The sequence below is a fragment of the Gastrolobium bilobum genome, unplaced genomic scaffold (assembly GCF_033153095.1).
Source record: "Gastrolobium bilobum isolate Gb01-03AN ecotype WA unplaced genomic scaffold, APGP_CSIRO_Gbil_v1 utg8959, whole genome shotgun sequence".
NCBI classification, from domain to species: Eukaryota; Viridiplantae; Streptophyta; class Magnoliopsida; order Fabales; family Fabaceae; genus Gastrolobium; species Gastrolobium bilobum.
Window position 1 is genome coordinate 305,545 of NW_026899316.1, and position 15,659 is coordinate 321,203.

At 35.0% G+C, this 15,659-nt stretch overlaps 2 protein-coding genes across 2 annotated transcripts; both read right to left on the reverse strand.

Moving 5' to 3' along the window:
- Positions 1 to 514: 514 nt before the first annotated feature.
- LOC133289460 (protein NRT1/ PTR FAMILY 5.2-like) lies at positions 515 to 3,826 on the reverse strand. Its single transcript, XM_061487392.1, has 4 exons — positions 3,694 to 3,826; positions 3,340 to 3,557; positions 1,491 to 2,059; positions 515 to 1,373 (listed from the first exon to the last, which is right to left on the reverse strand). Exons 1-4 carry the CDS (start codon positions 3,824 to 3,826, stop codon positions 515 to 517), a joined length of 1,779 nt encoding a protein of 592 aa, XP_061343376.1.
- Positions 3,827 to 9,783: 5,957 nt separating this feature from the next.
- On the reverse strand, positions 9,784 to 14,003 carry LOC133289512 (protein NRT1/ PTR FAMILY 5.2-like). Its single transcript, XM_061487487.1, has 4 exons — positions 13,871 to 14,003; positions 13,527 to 13,744; positions 11,015 to 11,583; positions 9,784 to 10,680 (listed from the first exon to the last, which is right to left on the reverse strand). The coding sequence occupies exons 1-4, from the start codon at positions 14,001 to 14,003 to the stop codon at positions 9,822 to 9,824; spliced, it is 1,779 nt and encodes a 592-aa protein (XP_061343471.1). The 3' UTR covers positions 9,784 to 9,821.
- Between the last annotated feature and the right edge of the window lie 1,656 nt (positions 14,004 to 15,659).

Below are 15,659 nucleotides of genomic sequence, written 5' to 3' on the forward strand. Positions count from 1 at the left end.
GATGGTGATCAAAATTCTTCGCAGTGGGCGCGCGAGCGCCCATTTGAGCGCTCGGGCGCGCATCCCGAGACAGCACCAACCTATTTTATTAAAATAGTCATAACTTGAGCTTGAGATCTCTGATTTGAGCGCGATTTGAACCCACGCGAAGCTATATATGAGATCTATAACATAGTATGAGATGAGAACTATAAAGTAAGTATAGAAATTCCAATTTAATAATATGTGAAGAGAGTTTAGTATTGAACTCGAACAAAATAATGATACGATGTTAAGTTTAGTTTTGATTATTCCGCAAAGTAATAAGGTTATGGTCACGCAATTGGTTATTTCAAACTTGGCGTTGTTAAAAAGGAAAAACAAGTAAGTTTTAAAAAGGAAAATGAAAAAATTTATCCGGATTTTTAATTGAACCAATGTGATTGTAACTGCGCTTAATATCATAAAGCAATGTTAACAAACCGGTTCTAGAACGGAGTGTTACACTTGACATCTGGTTGTGGATTGCTTTGGCTTATTCCATTACTGGGGATGAAGCAGAAGTCATCTCCAAGCCCGATTTGTTTTCTGTTGCATCAACGTTATAGGAAAAGAACTTAGCAACAACCAAAAAGCAAAGGAAGTTGATAAAGCTTAGTACAGCCATGAATGCATAATAATAATCTAAATGGGAGACGTTTAGATTATCCAAAACCCAACCCTTGTGACCTTGTCTCTCGGTTATATCAACAACAGTTGATAGAATAAAACTACCGAAAAAACTTCCAATACCCAAGCTGGTTGTGAAATATGATGTTCCCAGACTTTTCATGCCATTTGGTGCTTGATCATAGAAGAGCTCTATCTTGGCAACTTCAAAGAAGTTATCAGCGACCCCAGCCAAGGCAAACTGAGGGAGGAGAATGAAAATAGTGAGTGGAATTGTATCATGCTGGCCTAAGAGGTTGTTTTCTCTTGCAACACTGAGTCTCTTTCTTTCAGCAAAGCATGCAGTGACCATGATAATCACGTGCAGCACAAGGCCAATTCCAAGTCTCTGCAGCATTGTGATCCCTCTGGGATTCTTTGTGTAGCGTCGGATAGCTGGAACAAAAAGCCGGTCATAGATTACAATGCTTAACAGCATGAAGATAGTTATAAATGCCGTAAGAGATGCAGGAGGGATTTCAAAATGGGGTCCCATACTCCTGTCTAGCGTGATGCCTTGTTTGATGAAGAGTGTGCTCGCTTGAACTGTCAAGGTGCTTGGAATAATTGTTGTAATCAAAATAGGTATCATTTTTATCATTTGCTTGGTTTCCTCAACTTGGGTTACTGTACAAAGCATCCACGATGAAGTTTGTCCAGTCTTAATAGCTGCTTTGTCTAGGAAACTGAAAGCAGAGAAGGGAGTGAGATCGATGTATGCAAATGACAATGATTCATGCCAAATATATGTGACATGGAAAAACAGTGAAGTTTGAAGTAGCAAAAAGTAATTAGAGTTTAACCTTAATGCAGAGCTTTTATCAATTCTGTTTCTCCCTTTACTTGCATAGTCTTCAATGTTGAGCTCATGTAGCTCTTTAGGATCATCTGGGACATGTACCTTCCACTTTCTCCCAGCAGCCACAAGTACCTGAAGGATCCTTGTTATAGGGCTACCTGAAGGCAATTTGTGCCTATAAAATGGAGATCCTAGCAGAAACAACAATACTGAAACAGCAAGCCCAAGGGTTGGAAGGGCATATCCAACTGTCCAACTCACTTTGTCTTGTATGTAAACCAAGAAAGTGTTGGAGAAAAGGGTACCAAAGAAAATGCTAAAGAACCACCAATTGAAGAAGGAAAGCTTATGGGATCTCTCTTTGGGCTCAAACTCATCAAATTGGTCTGCTCCCATAGTAGAAATATTGGGCTTGGTTCCCCCTGTGCCCACTGCAATGATGTACAATGCAAAGAAGAAGATACCCCTTTGAAACGATGAAGCCCGCGGACAACTCTGGTCTGCCACGCCTTGAGCACATGGTGGTGGCCTCAGTGCTCGTAGTGAAACTGCTAGAGTCAACAAACACATTCCCTGTGCCCAAAGAAAACAAGGGCATGTCCCGTTTATAATCATGAAAAATAGGTAACATAGTGAACTGTGAGTGTAGTAGAGCTTATGTCTATATTTAGGCAGAGAAATAACTCAAATGAAATTGATGTAAAATGTCTCTTTCAATAAGTGAAAAGAGTATCTATAATAGGAAACACTTTAGAGAGTCAAGAGACTGGTCAAACATAAGGACGTGCATCCAAGGTTCATAACTGGTTTTGATCAAAATGGAACCAAATTGATTTTAAATACTTTGATTTTCAAACCAAACCCTTTTTTTTTTTTTAAATTGGGTTTTAAAATGTCGGTTCCAAAACCTTCCAATTTTAAATCAAAAACGTTTATGAACTATAAACTTGTTGTAAGTTCAAAATCGGTTTTGTGGTTGCTCTGCTTACGGTTCATATCTGTAGCGATGTCGTTTTGCCATTAAACGACGGCACCGACACTCCTTGCTTGCTCTCCAAGCTAGAGGATCCCACGTTTCTTTGCATTTTTCGCTTACGCGTTCCTCACCGCTTCTCTGGTACGCGTTTCGAGCTTCAAATTAGAGTTTGGGGTGTTCATTTGCATTTAGATTCTTCTTCTAGTTTTATGAATGCTTTGTTCGTTTCCTTTCAATGGTCGTGACCAATTAACCAAACTCCAAACGAGGCCCTACTTTCCGTCATTTTCAAATATTATTCAATCTGTTATACAACTCCCCTGGTTTTTCTCATCTTGAACAATTGAGCTATGCAGACGTTAAGTCACCTCATTCACTTATCATCAGATTAAGGAATAATTGAAAGCAGACAAATCAGAATATTGAAGTTAGGGTTACAAAATAAAAATAAAAAACGGTTAATGAAAATAAAATAAAATGAATATGATTTGATTATTTAGTATATACAAACCATTTGATAAATGGATATCCAAATCACATCCAAAATTAAGAAGTGGATAGATTTTTTAAGCTGTTTAAAAAAAAAAATCCTATTTTTTTAATTGATTTGATTCAGTTTTTAAAATAGTTTGAATGATTTGAACATTATGTACATCCCTGCTCAAATGAGCCTCTAAGGACCAGCTAATAAAAGATTGGGGCTCTGAGGCCAGGTCTTGAACACATGCATAATCACAATTTAGTTAGTTGAGAATGAATATTTTGATTTTTTTTAATAAAAAAACCACAATATTCAACCAAGATTGTTATCAAGTCCAACCTTTCTTTACCGGTAAGTAATATTAAAATGGTGAAAAATAAATCTAACATTTCTTACCGAAAGATAAATGAACGATCCAATTACGAAGGTCCAATATCGACCTAAATAGGCATCGGCTACGTAAGCCCCTGCAAGTGGCATCATCCACACTGAACCAACCCAGTGGCTAACGTTGTTTGAAGATTTCACAGTGCCCTCATGGAGCTTTGTCGTTAGATACACCACTAGGTTTGTTGCTATCCCGTAGTAAGCCATCCTCTCAAACACTTCATACCCTATAAATTACACACACACACAGACACATGCATAATCCATATTCAAAAACAAGTGATAATCATTCTTTAAAGAAAGGATTAGCGTATTAAAAAAAAGGCTTAAATCAAAGTTAAGGCCGCAAAAGGCTTCATTTACCTACTATGAAGGAACAAGCTTTCCATCGTCCAGTCTTTGATCTTAAAACGGGTCTACCTTTTAAGTCCACAGTGCCATCTTGAGTGTAATCTTCTTTCCCACTTGCAGGGCCTTTTTCTTCTACCACTGACATGATGTTGGAGAAGAGCAATTAACAACTTGATCATGCGAGGTTTCTAGCTTCTCATGAGCTTTATATATATGGTTATAATTAAGAAGGGTAATCTGATTTTAATTAGAAGATTAGCTTTCCCAACCTAAAATTAAGCACTGTCCATTTGCATGAGCTAACTAACAAGAAAAAAACTTAAGGCCGGAAGAAAAGAAAAAAAAAGAGGAACCGGCCGTGGTTTGTTCTGTACTTGTTGTCATTTTTCACTCATTTTCCGCACTCTTTCTTTTTTTGAGTATTGGTGATGTTTACCCATAAATTATCGACGTAGCTATTAGATTTTAGAAGTTGACGTGACGTGACATGTTGCAACAAGTCTTGAGCTATGTGCTTACACAAAAAACTTTCTCTTGATTAAAATGGCTTTTACTGATTGAATTTATATGCTTTGTTCACCTTTATTTATTTATTTATTTTATAATGCTTTATTCACTTTTTAAGTCAATAGTTATGTGCAAAGCTACGTCCATATAAGTTATGTGACTACATGTCTCTATCTCATGCTTCACGCGTATAAGTTGTAAATGCCGAAAGCATTTTTTTTTATACGAATACATCCATATATACACTGGCCGCAATAAAGATTCCGGTTTGTAGTTATTGCCAGTAGTCAAATGAAATAACAATTTCTAGAACGGTGTACGTTGGAGATTATAGGTTTGAGAGAGGAGAATTTAGAGGTGTTTGAAGTATTACACGAAGAGATATTAAATTTGGAACACTCAAACAGTATTACCTCTAGCTTAGAAAATTCATATGGACCTAAATAATCATGCTATTATTTATTGAGCTTGTATCTGAACATACTATTGAATTATATTATTAATATATTTAACAATCTCCTCCTATGTTCGAACAAAATTTGGTGCATCAAATGTACTCAACTGGTACATCTTTTTTCCAAAACGGGAATTTTTTTCAATGTGTTGGGAATTTTTTTTTTCAAATGTGGAAAAAAGATGTATCCAGTTGAGTATATCCGATGTACCAAAGTTTTGTTCCCTTTGTTCACCATACAAAACAATTCAATAGAGTGACTAGTGTAATTGATGTGGTTGTAATATATTTGATTTTCCAAGTTAAAATACTAAGCTTTAAGGTCAAAAGAGCATACTTATCAATACATTTTATGGATTAATTGTTAGTTTTTCATTTTCAATGTTATTTCTCACTCAAGTTTATATTTGGATAGGAATTTAGCATGGAAAATGAGAATTTGCGCAGAAGGAAAATTTGGATCAGATGGGCGACGCTATCAGCGCAGAATAAATGCATTTTCAGAGAAAAATCCGCGCCATCAGCGCGGAAGAAGTATGACCGGCGCTGATAGCGTGGATTAATTCAAATTCAGTACAAAAAGGCGCCATCAGCGCCGGTTTTCGAGCAGGAAGACACCGTGTTTTGAACGCGTGCGTGCAAAATTAAAAAGGGGGAATCAGAAGACAAAAAGGAGATGGACAGAGAGCTTGAAAAGAACTTCTGGAGCTTTTTGCGGAGATTGATCTTGGAGATTATTTTCTCTTCCTTTTGAATTCTTATTCTTCTTTTATGAATCATTGTAATTCAGCTATGACCATGTCTGGCTAGTTTCCTTCATTGTGGGTAGGGTCACAAACCCTATGTGAACCTTTTTTTATTTATGGATTGGTTTACTTTTCGCTCTTTAATTTAATTGATTTATGCCTACTCTGTGCATATTGCTTATCGTTTATATTAAATCTAATCAGTTTAGTATTGAATGATAATCTGAGGGTTAAAACCCTAGATAGGAATATAATTGGGGTTTTGGTCCAGAAAGGGGGTAGGATAATAATTAACATGCGTGCTAGGAATAAACGCATTCTTGATTACAAACATTTAATCTTGATCTCAATTGAAACATTGCAAGGAATTGGGGTTCTAATTGTGATTAAAGGGCTAAATTTGCAAGGAATTGAGGTTTAGCTAATAATTGTTTGGATGATAAATTGTTTGGTTGTTTATTTTAATTGAGCATTGTGAATCAATCCGTAGTAAAAAGTGGGGATCATAGGACAAGTGTACTTACCTGCAATATCTCTCATATTTTTACCTAAATCATTTTGCATTATTCTCTTATTTTAAAATCCAAAAATACGTCTTTGCCTTTAATTTCTATTGTTCTTCAAATCACTTGAGTTTTATATCTTGAGAGGACGTTTATAAGATATTCGCTCACAATCCCTGTGGAGACGATAACTTACTTATCACTTTATTACTTGAACGATCGGTACACTTGCCGAGTTGCATCAGTAATGTTCAAACAAGTATGAATAATTCACATCCAGTCCAAGACAATCAACTTGGATTAGTCAAGAATTTTAATAGTAAGATATTAAACTCAATAATCATTTGTAATCTAAATAAATAAACATTATTATCATGCATCTGTTCTGAGATCAACATAGCAAAATAAATATTTAGAGTTTTAGATTCCTTCTAAACTCATCCAAATCCCAGCATCCAAAATAAGTCTCAAAATCCGTTCACAATCAACCATGTTCGTAAAATAAAGATAGCAAAATGCAAGTTTCAAATAAATGGACTCCATCAAAATGGGTAATAGCAGGTGAAATGTCAAGTCTCTACACACTCTAAATGATATATTCATTCTTCAAGCAGGTCATCTTGATCAAGATCCTATTCATTAAGCTCTCCTGCATTTTTGCATCCTCTATATAATATCAAATATGAATTTCATATTATCATGAATTCAATCAGTTGAATAATCTACCAAAGATATCTAGTTCTACTAAAGGAACATAACATTAGACAAAGAAGAACATATATCAATGTCATAAAACATCATAATATCATGTTCATTAGCATCAAGCCAGTTTCATAAATTATGAACAAGGTTGAACAATTTGATTTGCAAAGTACCATATACTTAGGTTTATTTGTAAGAGAATAACCATTGTCTAGTTTCAATGAATAGGAACAACAGTCAAGTCACTTACAATAATCTAATCACATGATGTCAAGTTTCAATTAAGAACAAGATCAACAGGCTTCTTATGCAAACAACTATTTTAATGTTTCAATGTGGAATGTTATAATTACCAATTTCTCAAAGTCAAATAATCTAGCATCAAGTTTGGAATGAAATCATTTAACCAAAAGGATGGTCCAGCCTGGTTGGAATATTGTATCATCAAGTTTGGAATGACACGTTTCCTAGGTAGAACCTTTGAATTAGGATGAAGTTATTTTCATATGTTTGAAATGAGACAACTTACCCTATTTCAAATTAATCAGCAACCATGAACATTGATGAAACATATGAATTGTGCTTATCATTTTAGCTAACAAAAGAAAGATTTGATAATTCAAAATACACAATTAGAAAGTACGTAAATGGAAATTAAGACTCGTCTACATTGTCTTTAACCCCATTATTTTGAATAATCAATCTTTAAGTATACTTTTTGTGAGAGCATCAGCCAAGTTATCCTTCGATCTCACATCGATCAAGGTGATAACTCCTTGTTCTCTTAGATAATTCAACAATGCAAGTCTCAGTTTCACATGTCCTCTCTTTGAATTAAAGATAGCATTTTTAACAACTAGGATAGTTGCTTGATTATCACAGAACAAACTTAAAGAATTAATCTTTGGCTGAGTCAAAGGAATATCCATATTCAAATTCTTTATTTTCTCTGCTTCTTCACCGACTAAGGCTAAAGTAAAAAGTTTTGATTCCATAGACGACAATGCAACACAAGTTTGTCTTTTGGATTTCCAAGTAATAGCAGCTCCACCCAAAGTGAATACATATCCACTAGTTGACTTGATGTTTCCTATTTCTGAGCGCTATGACGCATCAAAATATCCATCCACAACTGAAGGATAAACATAATCGTGTAGAGCATAATTTTTAGTACCTTTTGAGGTATCTCATCAGCCTATTGAGGGCTGTAACACCCTGTCTGCAGCCGGTTTGTTAACATACAAATGGTTACAAAAATCATCATAGTTAATTATTTTAGGGAATACTTAACGTAAAAGTATCACTGTTACACCGAGTAACAAACTGACTTAACTTTTTTCCTTTTAATTTATCTTTACGTATCGTCGTGCATAATTTGTTTTTCAATACAACATATCTATACAGTCCTGTACCTGTATAAAATCCATACTTAATAACCCGTGACCATAATTAATGATATAATCACTATCCGAATATGATACTAAATACCATTTCGAATAGAGTCTTTACGGACAGCATAACAGCTGTAAATTAAATTAATCCAGGGATCAAATCCCACTATCATACATAACACCTGATAAACAAAAAAGTCTAATCCATATATACATACTAGAATATGGCTCCATGCCACTACTGATATCAACCTACTTTAACAACATACACGCTTATACATAATCATGTCATCTGTATACAATTATCTATAGGCTACATATGCCTCTCAAAATGGAAATCCATACTGTACATATGCATGAACATAACATATCATGCTCAACAAAACATATACGTATATAGTGATGCTCCAGAATGCTACACTAGTTCTCTACTCTAGCTAGTATCTTTAGCCATCCTGAACTGGTCTCTTGCTCTATGAGAGCTCTCCTACTATTGTAGTACCTAAAAAGTAAGTCCCCAGATGGGGTGAGATTAACCATCTCAGTAAACCTAGGGTTTATGGAGTAGTCTCCACCTATGAGTTCGCTTCCTGCATAAATGTCAGATAGCATAGCGTAGAAGACATCATATATTTCATACCCATACAAATTTCATACACATACATACTCCTAGGCTATACTTCAGGGGTTGTATCTCGCAAAGAGATCTTAACCTATACCTATACTTGTAACATCCCGAGCGCTGACGAGGGCAGGGAGTGATCGCCGGTGCAAAGAGGCACGAACAAGGAGCGACTCTTGACAGGCTTCCGGCAGGGGGTTACATGCATGAATGAATCGAATCGACACCCGAAAGAGAGGGATTCCAAAGACTGTGCAGGTATGAGACTGCACAGTTTGGGATAGCTTATAAGAATTAATTGGTACTACCTATACTAACAAGATGCATCTTCTTTTCGGTATCCCAGAACGGAAGAACTCTATAGTTAAGCGTGCTTGACTTGGAGCAATTCTGGGATGGGTGACCTCCTGGGAAGTTTTCCCAGAAAGTGCGCGAGTGAGGAAAAAGCACACTGAAAAGTCTCGTGTTAGTATGTGGGGATAGTCATTGATTCTTGAAGCGGTCGGTATATTTATACTGATACTCCTAGGGGCTATATCCCAGAAAGGAGATCTTATAATAAAAGGGGCTACAATGAGTAAATATCAAAAGTATTAACTTTTTGAGAAATATTAGCAATACTTTTTATTAACAGTTATTATTATTGGATAAAAATTTCATACTAGTTTTACGAAACTCTAGGTTTACCCTTTATTAGTGGGATCGAAATAAGATTTTATGTAATAATAAGAAGTATGTTGCAGAGTGTGTTCTTAGCAATTTTTTGTTTTATTTATTTTTGGTCCTGCTTAACTTCAAGACCATTCAGAGCAGATTCTACGTTTCTGGTGGTTAGTTTTATTATATTCCATACTTACGTAATTGAATTTTAGGCACGGGGAATATAGTTTAGGTTAATAAGCTGGTATTTTTAGCATATAATGGTTAAGTGTTTCTAGAAGTACTTAGAAGTAACCGAATAGTAGTTGCTGATTTATTAATGTTTGGATGCAAGAAAGAACACCGGCGGAAATTTTCTCAGCAGGGATGTTTTATCATGGATGTGAAACTCACCATGATTTATTCAATGTTCTTAAACACAGCTTTCGTCATTAACTAAGCTCTAAAGTGGCAAGTCTAAGCTAAGAAAAGGAGTCACAGCAGAATAGTTCTGCAGCTCGGAATAGAGGTGGTGTTTTCCTTAGCACTTGACATCTGGTTGTGGAGTGCTTTGGCTTATTCCTTTACTGGAGATGAAGCAGAAATCATCTCCAAGCCCGATTTGTTTTCTGTTGCATCAACGTTATAGGAAAACAACTTGGCAACAACCAAAAAGCAAAGGAAGTTGATAAAGCTTAGTACAGCCATGAATGCATAATAATAATCTAAATGGGAGACGTTTAGATTATCCAAAACCCAACCCTTGTGACCTTGTCTCTCGGTGATATCAACAACAGTTGATAGAAGAAAACTACTGAAAAAACTTCCAAGACCCAAGGTGGTTGTGAAATATGATGTTCCCAAACTTTTCATGCCATTTGGTGCTTGATCATAGAAGAACTCTATCTTGGCAATATCAATGTAGCTCTCAGCAATCCCAACCAAGGCGAACTGAGGGAGGAGAATGAAAATAGTGAGTGGAATTGTATCATGCTGGCCTAAGAGGTTGTTTTCTCTTGCAACACTGAGTCTCTTTCTTTCAGCAAAGCATGCAATGATCATGAGAATCACGTGCAGCACAAGGCCAATTCCAATTCTCTGCAGCATTGTGATCCCTCTGGGGTTCTTTGTGTAGCGTCGGAGAGCAGGAACAAAAAGTCGGTCATAGATTACAACGCTTAACAGCAAGAAGATAGTTATAAATGCTGTAAGACATGCAGGAGGGATATCAAAATGGGGTCCCATACTCCTGTCTAGGGTGGTGCCTTGTTTGATGAAGAGTGTGTTCGCTTGAACTGTCAAGGTGCTTGGAATAATTGTTGTAATCAAAATAGGTATCATTTTTATCATTTGCTTGGTTTCCTCAACTTGGGTCACTGTAGAAAGCATCCACGATGAAGTTTGTCCAGTCTTAATAGCTGCTTTGTCAAGGAAACTGAAAACAGAGAAGGGAGTGAGGTTTATGCAAATAAAAACTTGTAAAGAACTAATTCAACTCAAAAATAACTTTATGTTTCTCTAACACGCCACGCCACTAATACGAGAGCCAATTGAACTTGAACGGTGAATGATGCATCATTGGTGAGAATCGAATCCGTGACATCGAGGTGCTGATACAATGTAAAGTATCAATTCAACCTAAAATCTTAAGTTTTTGGGTGAGGTAACGTTAATGACTTTATATTTCTCTAACAGAAATGATTCATGCCAAATATACGTGACATGGAAAAATTGTGAAGTTTGAAGTAGTAAAAAGTAATGACTTTAACCTTAATGCAGAGCTGCGATCAATTCTGTTTCTGCCGTTACTTGTATAGTCTTCTATGTTAAGTTCATGTAGCTCTTTTGGATCATCTGGGACATGTACCTTCCGCTTCCTCCCAGCAGCCACAAATACCTGAAGGATCCTTGTTATAGGGCTACCAGAAGGCAATTTGTGCCTATAAAATGGAGATCCTAGCAGAAACACCAATACTGAAACAGCAAGCCCAAGGGTTGGAATCCCATATCCAACGGTCCAACTCCTTTTGTCTTGTATGTAAACCAAGAAAGTGTTGGAGAAAAGGGTACCAAAGAAAATACTAAAGTACCACCAATTGAAGAAGGAAAGCTTATGGGATCTCTCTTTAGGCTCAAACTCATCAAATTGGTCTGCTCCCATAGTAGAAATATTGGGCTTGGTTCCCCCTGTGCCCATTGCAATGATGTATAAGGCAAAGAAGAATATACCCCTTTGGAACGATGAAGCCCGAGGGCAACTCTGGTCTGCCACGCCTTGAGCACATGGTGGTGGCCTCAGTGCTGGTAGTGAAACTGCTAGAGTCAACAAACTCATTCCCTGTGCTCAAAGAAAGCAAGGGCATGTCCCGTTTATAAATTATAATCATAAAAAACAGGTAACATCGATAACTATACAAAGATAAAAATAATTATAAAATATTATGTATGGATAATCATAATCATACAAAAATAAAAATAAATATAATATTTTTATTTCTTACAATTAATTTTGAACGCAAACTTTCTTTATTCCACACAAATTGACATCGTTTTTAGCTGACAGTACAAAATGTTATATACAGTGACAGTACAATATAATAAATCATAACTATACAGGGGTTTACACTTCTGCAGCTGTTGTACGTGCTACAGTCAAATACTTGCTATATATATGGAGAATCATAACCATACAAAAAATGAACGCATTAAATGTGGGGAATCATATACACCTGTCGTTGCTGTACATAAAGTGGTTGCAGAAATGATATTACCACATATATGATTCCCCACACCTGTCGTTGTTGTACGTAAAGCAGCTGCAGAAATGTAAACCCATATATATATGTATATATATATATAAAGGTTATACTTACAATCTATTTTTGTTTAGAACTATATCTTAACCGTTGATTTCCGTCAATCACGGTTATCATTTATTGCAAATTAATAATTAATTAATATGTTTAAATTGTGAAAATAATAACCATTGAGTGACGGAAATCAACGGTTAAGATATAGTTGTAAATAAAAATAGGTTGTAAGTATAACCTTCCTCGTATATATATATATATATATATATATATATATATATATATATATATATATATATATAGTAAATACCCTTCTTGGTCCCTAACAAAAAACACGGTCTCCACTTTAGTCCCTTACACAAATAAATTAGTCAGTTAGTCCCTAACAAATTCAAAGTGGACCTATTTAGTTAAAATCGTGGTCCCTCACAAATTCAAAAAAGACCCATATTAGTCCCTCAAAATGACTAAAATGGGTCCACTTTGAATTTATTAAAGACTAACTGACTAATTTATTTTTGTAAGGGACTAAAGTGGGGACCGCGTTTTTTGTTAGGGATCCAAAAGGGTATTTACTCATATATATATATATATATATATATAGGGGCAAGATCATCTTACACCGGTGTAAGAATAATAAATCTTACACCAAATCCTAATCATTGATTTTCTACATCTGACGGTTAAGATTTATTAGGTCTCACTCATTAATTAATTTTTAATTCCCAATAAATCTCAACCATTGGATGCACGGAAATCAACGATTAAGATTTGATGTAAGATTTATTATTCTTACACCGGTGTAAGTTGATCCTATCCCATATATATATATATATATATATATATATATATATATATATATATAGGGTGAGAATCATTTTACGCCAGTGTAAGTTACTCTCTTAATCTTGTCCGTTGATCTCACTTATATCTAAGAGCTCTAATTTTTTAGTAATGTGAGCCATTGTATACAAGTGGATCAATGGTCAAGATTGAGTGTAAGACTTCTAACTGTTACACCGGCGTAAGAATATCCTTCCCCATATATATATATATATATATGAGGTAAACATTTCTGCAGCTACTTTAGATAAGCTTATCTACAACTACCTTTTATAATTATGTTTCTCGGAAGAACATAGTGATAACACTAAAGTTGCTTTCTTTTTCTCTCTCCTCATTTACTTTTCAGAACCTGATCTGCTGACGTGGAGAGAGAAAAAAAAATAACTTTAGTGTTATAACTATATTCTCCCGAGAGAACATAGTTATAAAAAGGTAGCTGTAGATAAGCTTATCTATAGTTGCTGTAGAAATATTTTTTCATATATATATATATATATATATATATATATATATATATATATATTAAAAAAGCACAATGTTCATCCAAGTTTAATGTTTTCAAGTCCAATCTTTCTTTACCACTAAGTAATATTAGAATGATGAAAATAAATCTAACATTTCTTACCAAAAGATAAATGAAGGATGCAATTACAAAGGTCCAATATCGACCAAAATAGGCATCGGCTATGTAAGCCCCTGCAAGTGGCATCAACCACACTGAACCCACCCAGTTGGTAACGTTGTTTGAAGATTTCACAGTGCCCTCATGAAGCTTCGTTGTTAGATACACCACTAGGTTTGATGCTATCCCGTAGTAAGCCATCCTCTCAAACGCTTCATACCCTATAAATTACACACACACACAGACACATGCATAATCCATATTAAAAAACAAGTGATAATCATTCTTTAAAGAAAGGATTAGCGTATTAAAAAAAAGGCTGAAATCAAAGTTAAGGCTTCATTTACCTACTATGAAGGAACAAGCTTTCCATCGTCCAGTCTTTGATCTTAAAATGGGTCTACCTTTTAAGTCCACAGTGCCATCTTGAGTGTAATCTTCTTTCCCACCTGCGGGGCCTTTTTCTTCTGCCACTGACATGATGTTGGAGAAGAACAACAACTTGATCATGCGAGGTTTCTAGCTTCTCATGAGCTTTATATATATGGTTACAAGAAGGGTAATCTGATTTTAGAAGCTTAGCTTTCCCAACCTAAAGTTATACATTGTCCATTTGCATGAGCCAACTAACAAGAAAAAAACATAAGGCCGAAAGAACAAAAAAAAAAACAAAAGGAATCGGCCGCGCCGCCGCGGTTTGTTTTGTACTTGTTGTCATTTTTCACTCATTTCCCGTCTCTTTATTTTTTTGAGTATTGGGTGATGTTTACCTATAAATTATCGTCATAGCTATTAGATTTTAGAAGTTGACGTGACGTGATATGTTGCAAAATGTCTTGAGCGAAGAGCTTACACAAAAAAAATTCTGTTGATTAAAATGGCTTTTTGTTATTGAAGTTATATGTAAAGTTGTGTCATTTTAAGAGAGAGAAAGAGATAGATAAAGGAGGAGAGAGAGTTGACAAAAAAAAAAATAAAGGTGTGGGTCCCACCTTTGTGAGAGTGAAAGGATGTAAGTTGTGTAATTTTAAATGATAGACATTTTTCCCATGTTTTATTCACTTTTTAATTCAATAGTTACGTGCAATGCTATGGGCCACGTGTCTCTATCTCATGCTTCGTTCTTACCTTGAGCAAGCACTTCGTATTATATAAACTTGGCCTTGAAACTAAAGAAAGAAAATTGTCCATGCCGAAAGCATTTTTTTTATACGAATACATCCATATATACACTTGACCTCAATAAAGATTCCGGTTTGTAGTTGTTGCCAATGAATGGGAAAACTTTAAAAAAAAAAAAAAAAAAACCTTTCCAAAATCTTGAATCATTTATATTCTTAAGAGTTTTTATCACTTATTCCCTAATTTAATTTTTCATCCAAAAATAAAATTAAGAGAGTTAATTTTTTTGAAAAATACCCTAACTACATTTAAAATAAAACAAAAAAAAAATAATGTAGAGGATATCCCGTGCTACAACTTGCGTCGCTTTGTCTTCATCTAATGTGCCGTACCCTTCTTCTTTATTACTGTAGAGTAAGAGAGAGAACACAAAACTCAACACTAAACAACTCTGAAATAGGAGGAGGAGAAAAATTTGTAAGCTTTGTTGTGTTGAATTTCATAGATCTGGGTGCATATCTCTCTTTGTTTGAAGCTTGTGGTTCTGTGATTTCTGTTTTTTGTGTTTATTTTTTTATGACCCTTTTGCCTTCCTTTCCTCCAAAAATCAACTCTCGCACAACATAACCCACCCTTTATGGTGAACTGGATCCTTTTTGTGTTATTTTATGTGGTAAAAGCTTATTTTGGATTTTGGGTATTTTTTATTTTTTTCACCATAACTCACCCTTTATGGTGAATTGGATCCTTTTCGTGTTCTTTTGCATATATGTATATATTTTTTTGTTTTAAGGATAGTTTTGGTATTTTTTTAAAAAAATTAACTTTGATAATTTTAGTTTTGGATGAAAAATCAAGTTAGAGGGTAAGTGATAAAAAAACTTTAAGTAAGAGTGTAAAAGATTAAAAATTTCAGAGAGAATAAGTGATTGTTAGGAAACTTACATAGGGGTTACGAAGTTTTCCCTTAAATGAAGTAATAGTTTCTAGAAGGGTGTATGTGGATAGCAGACA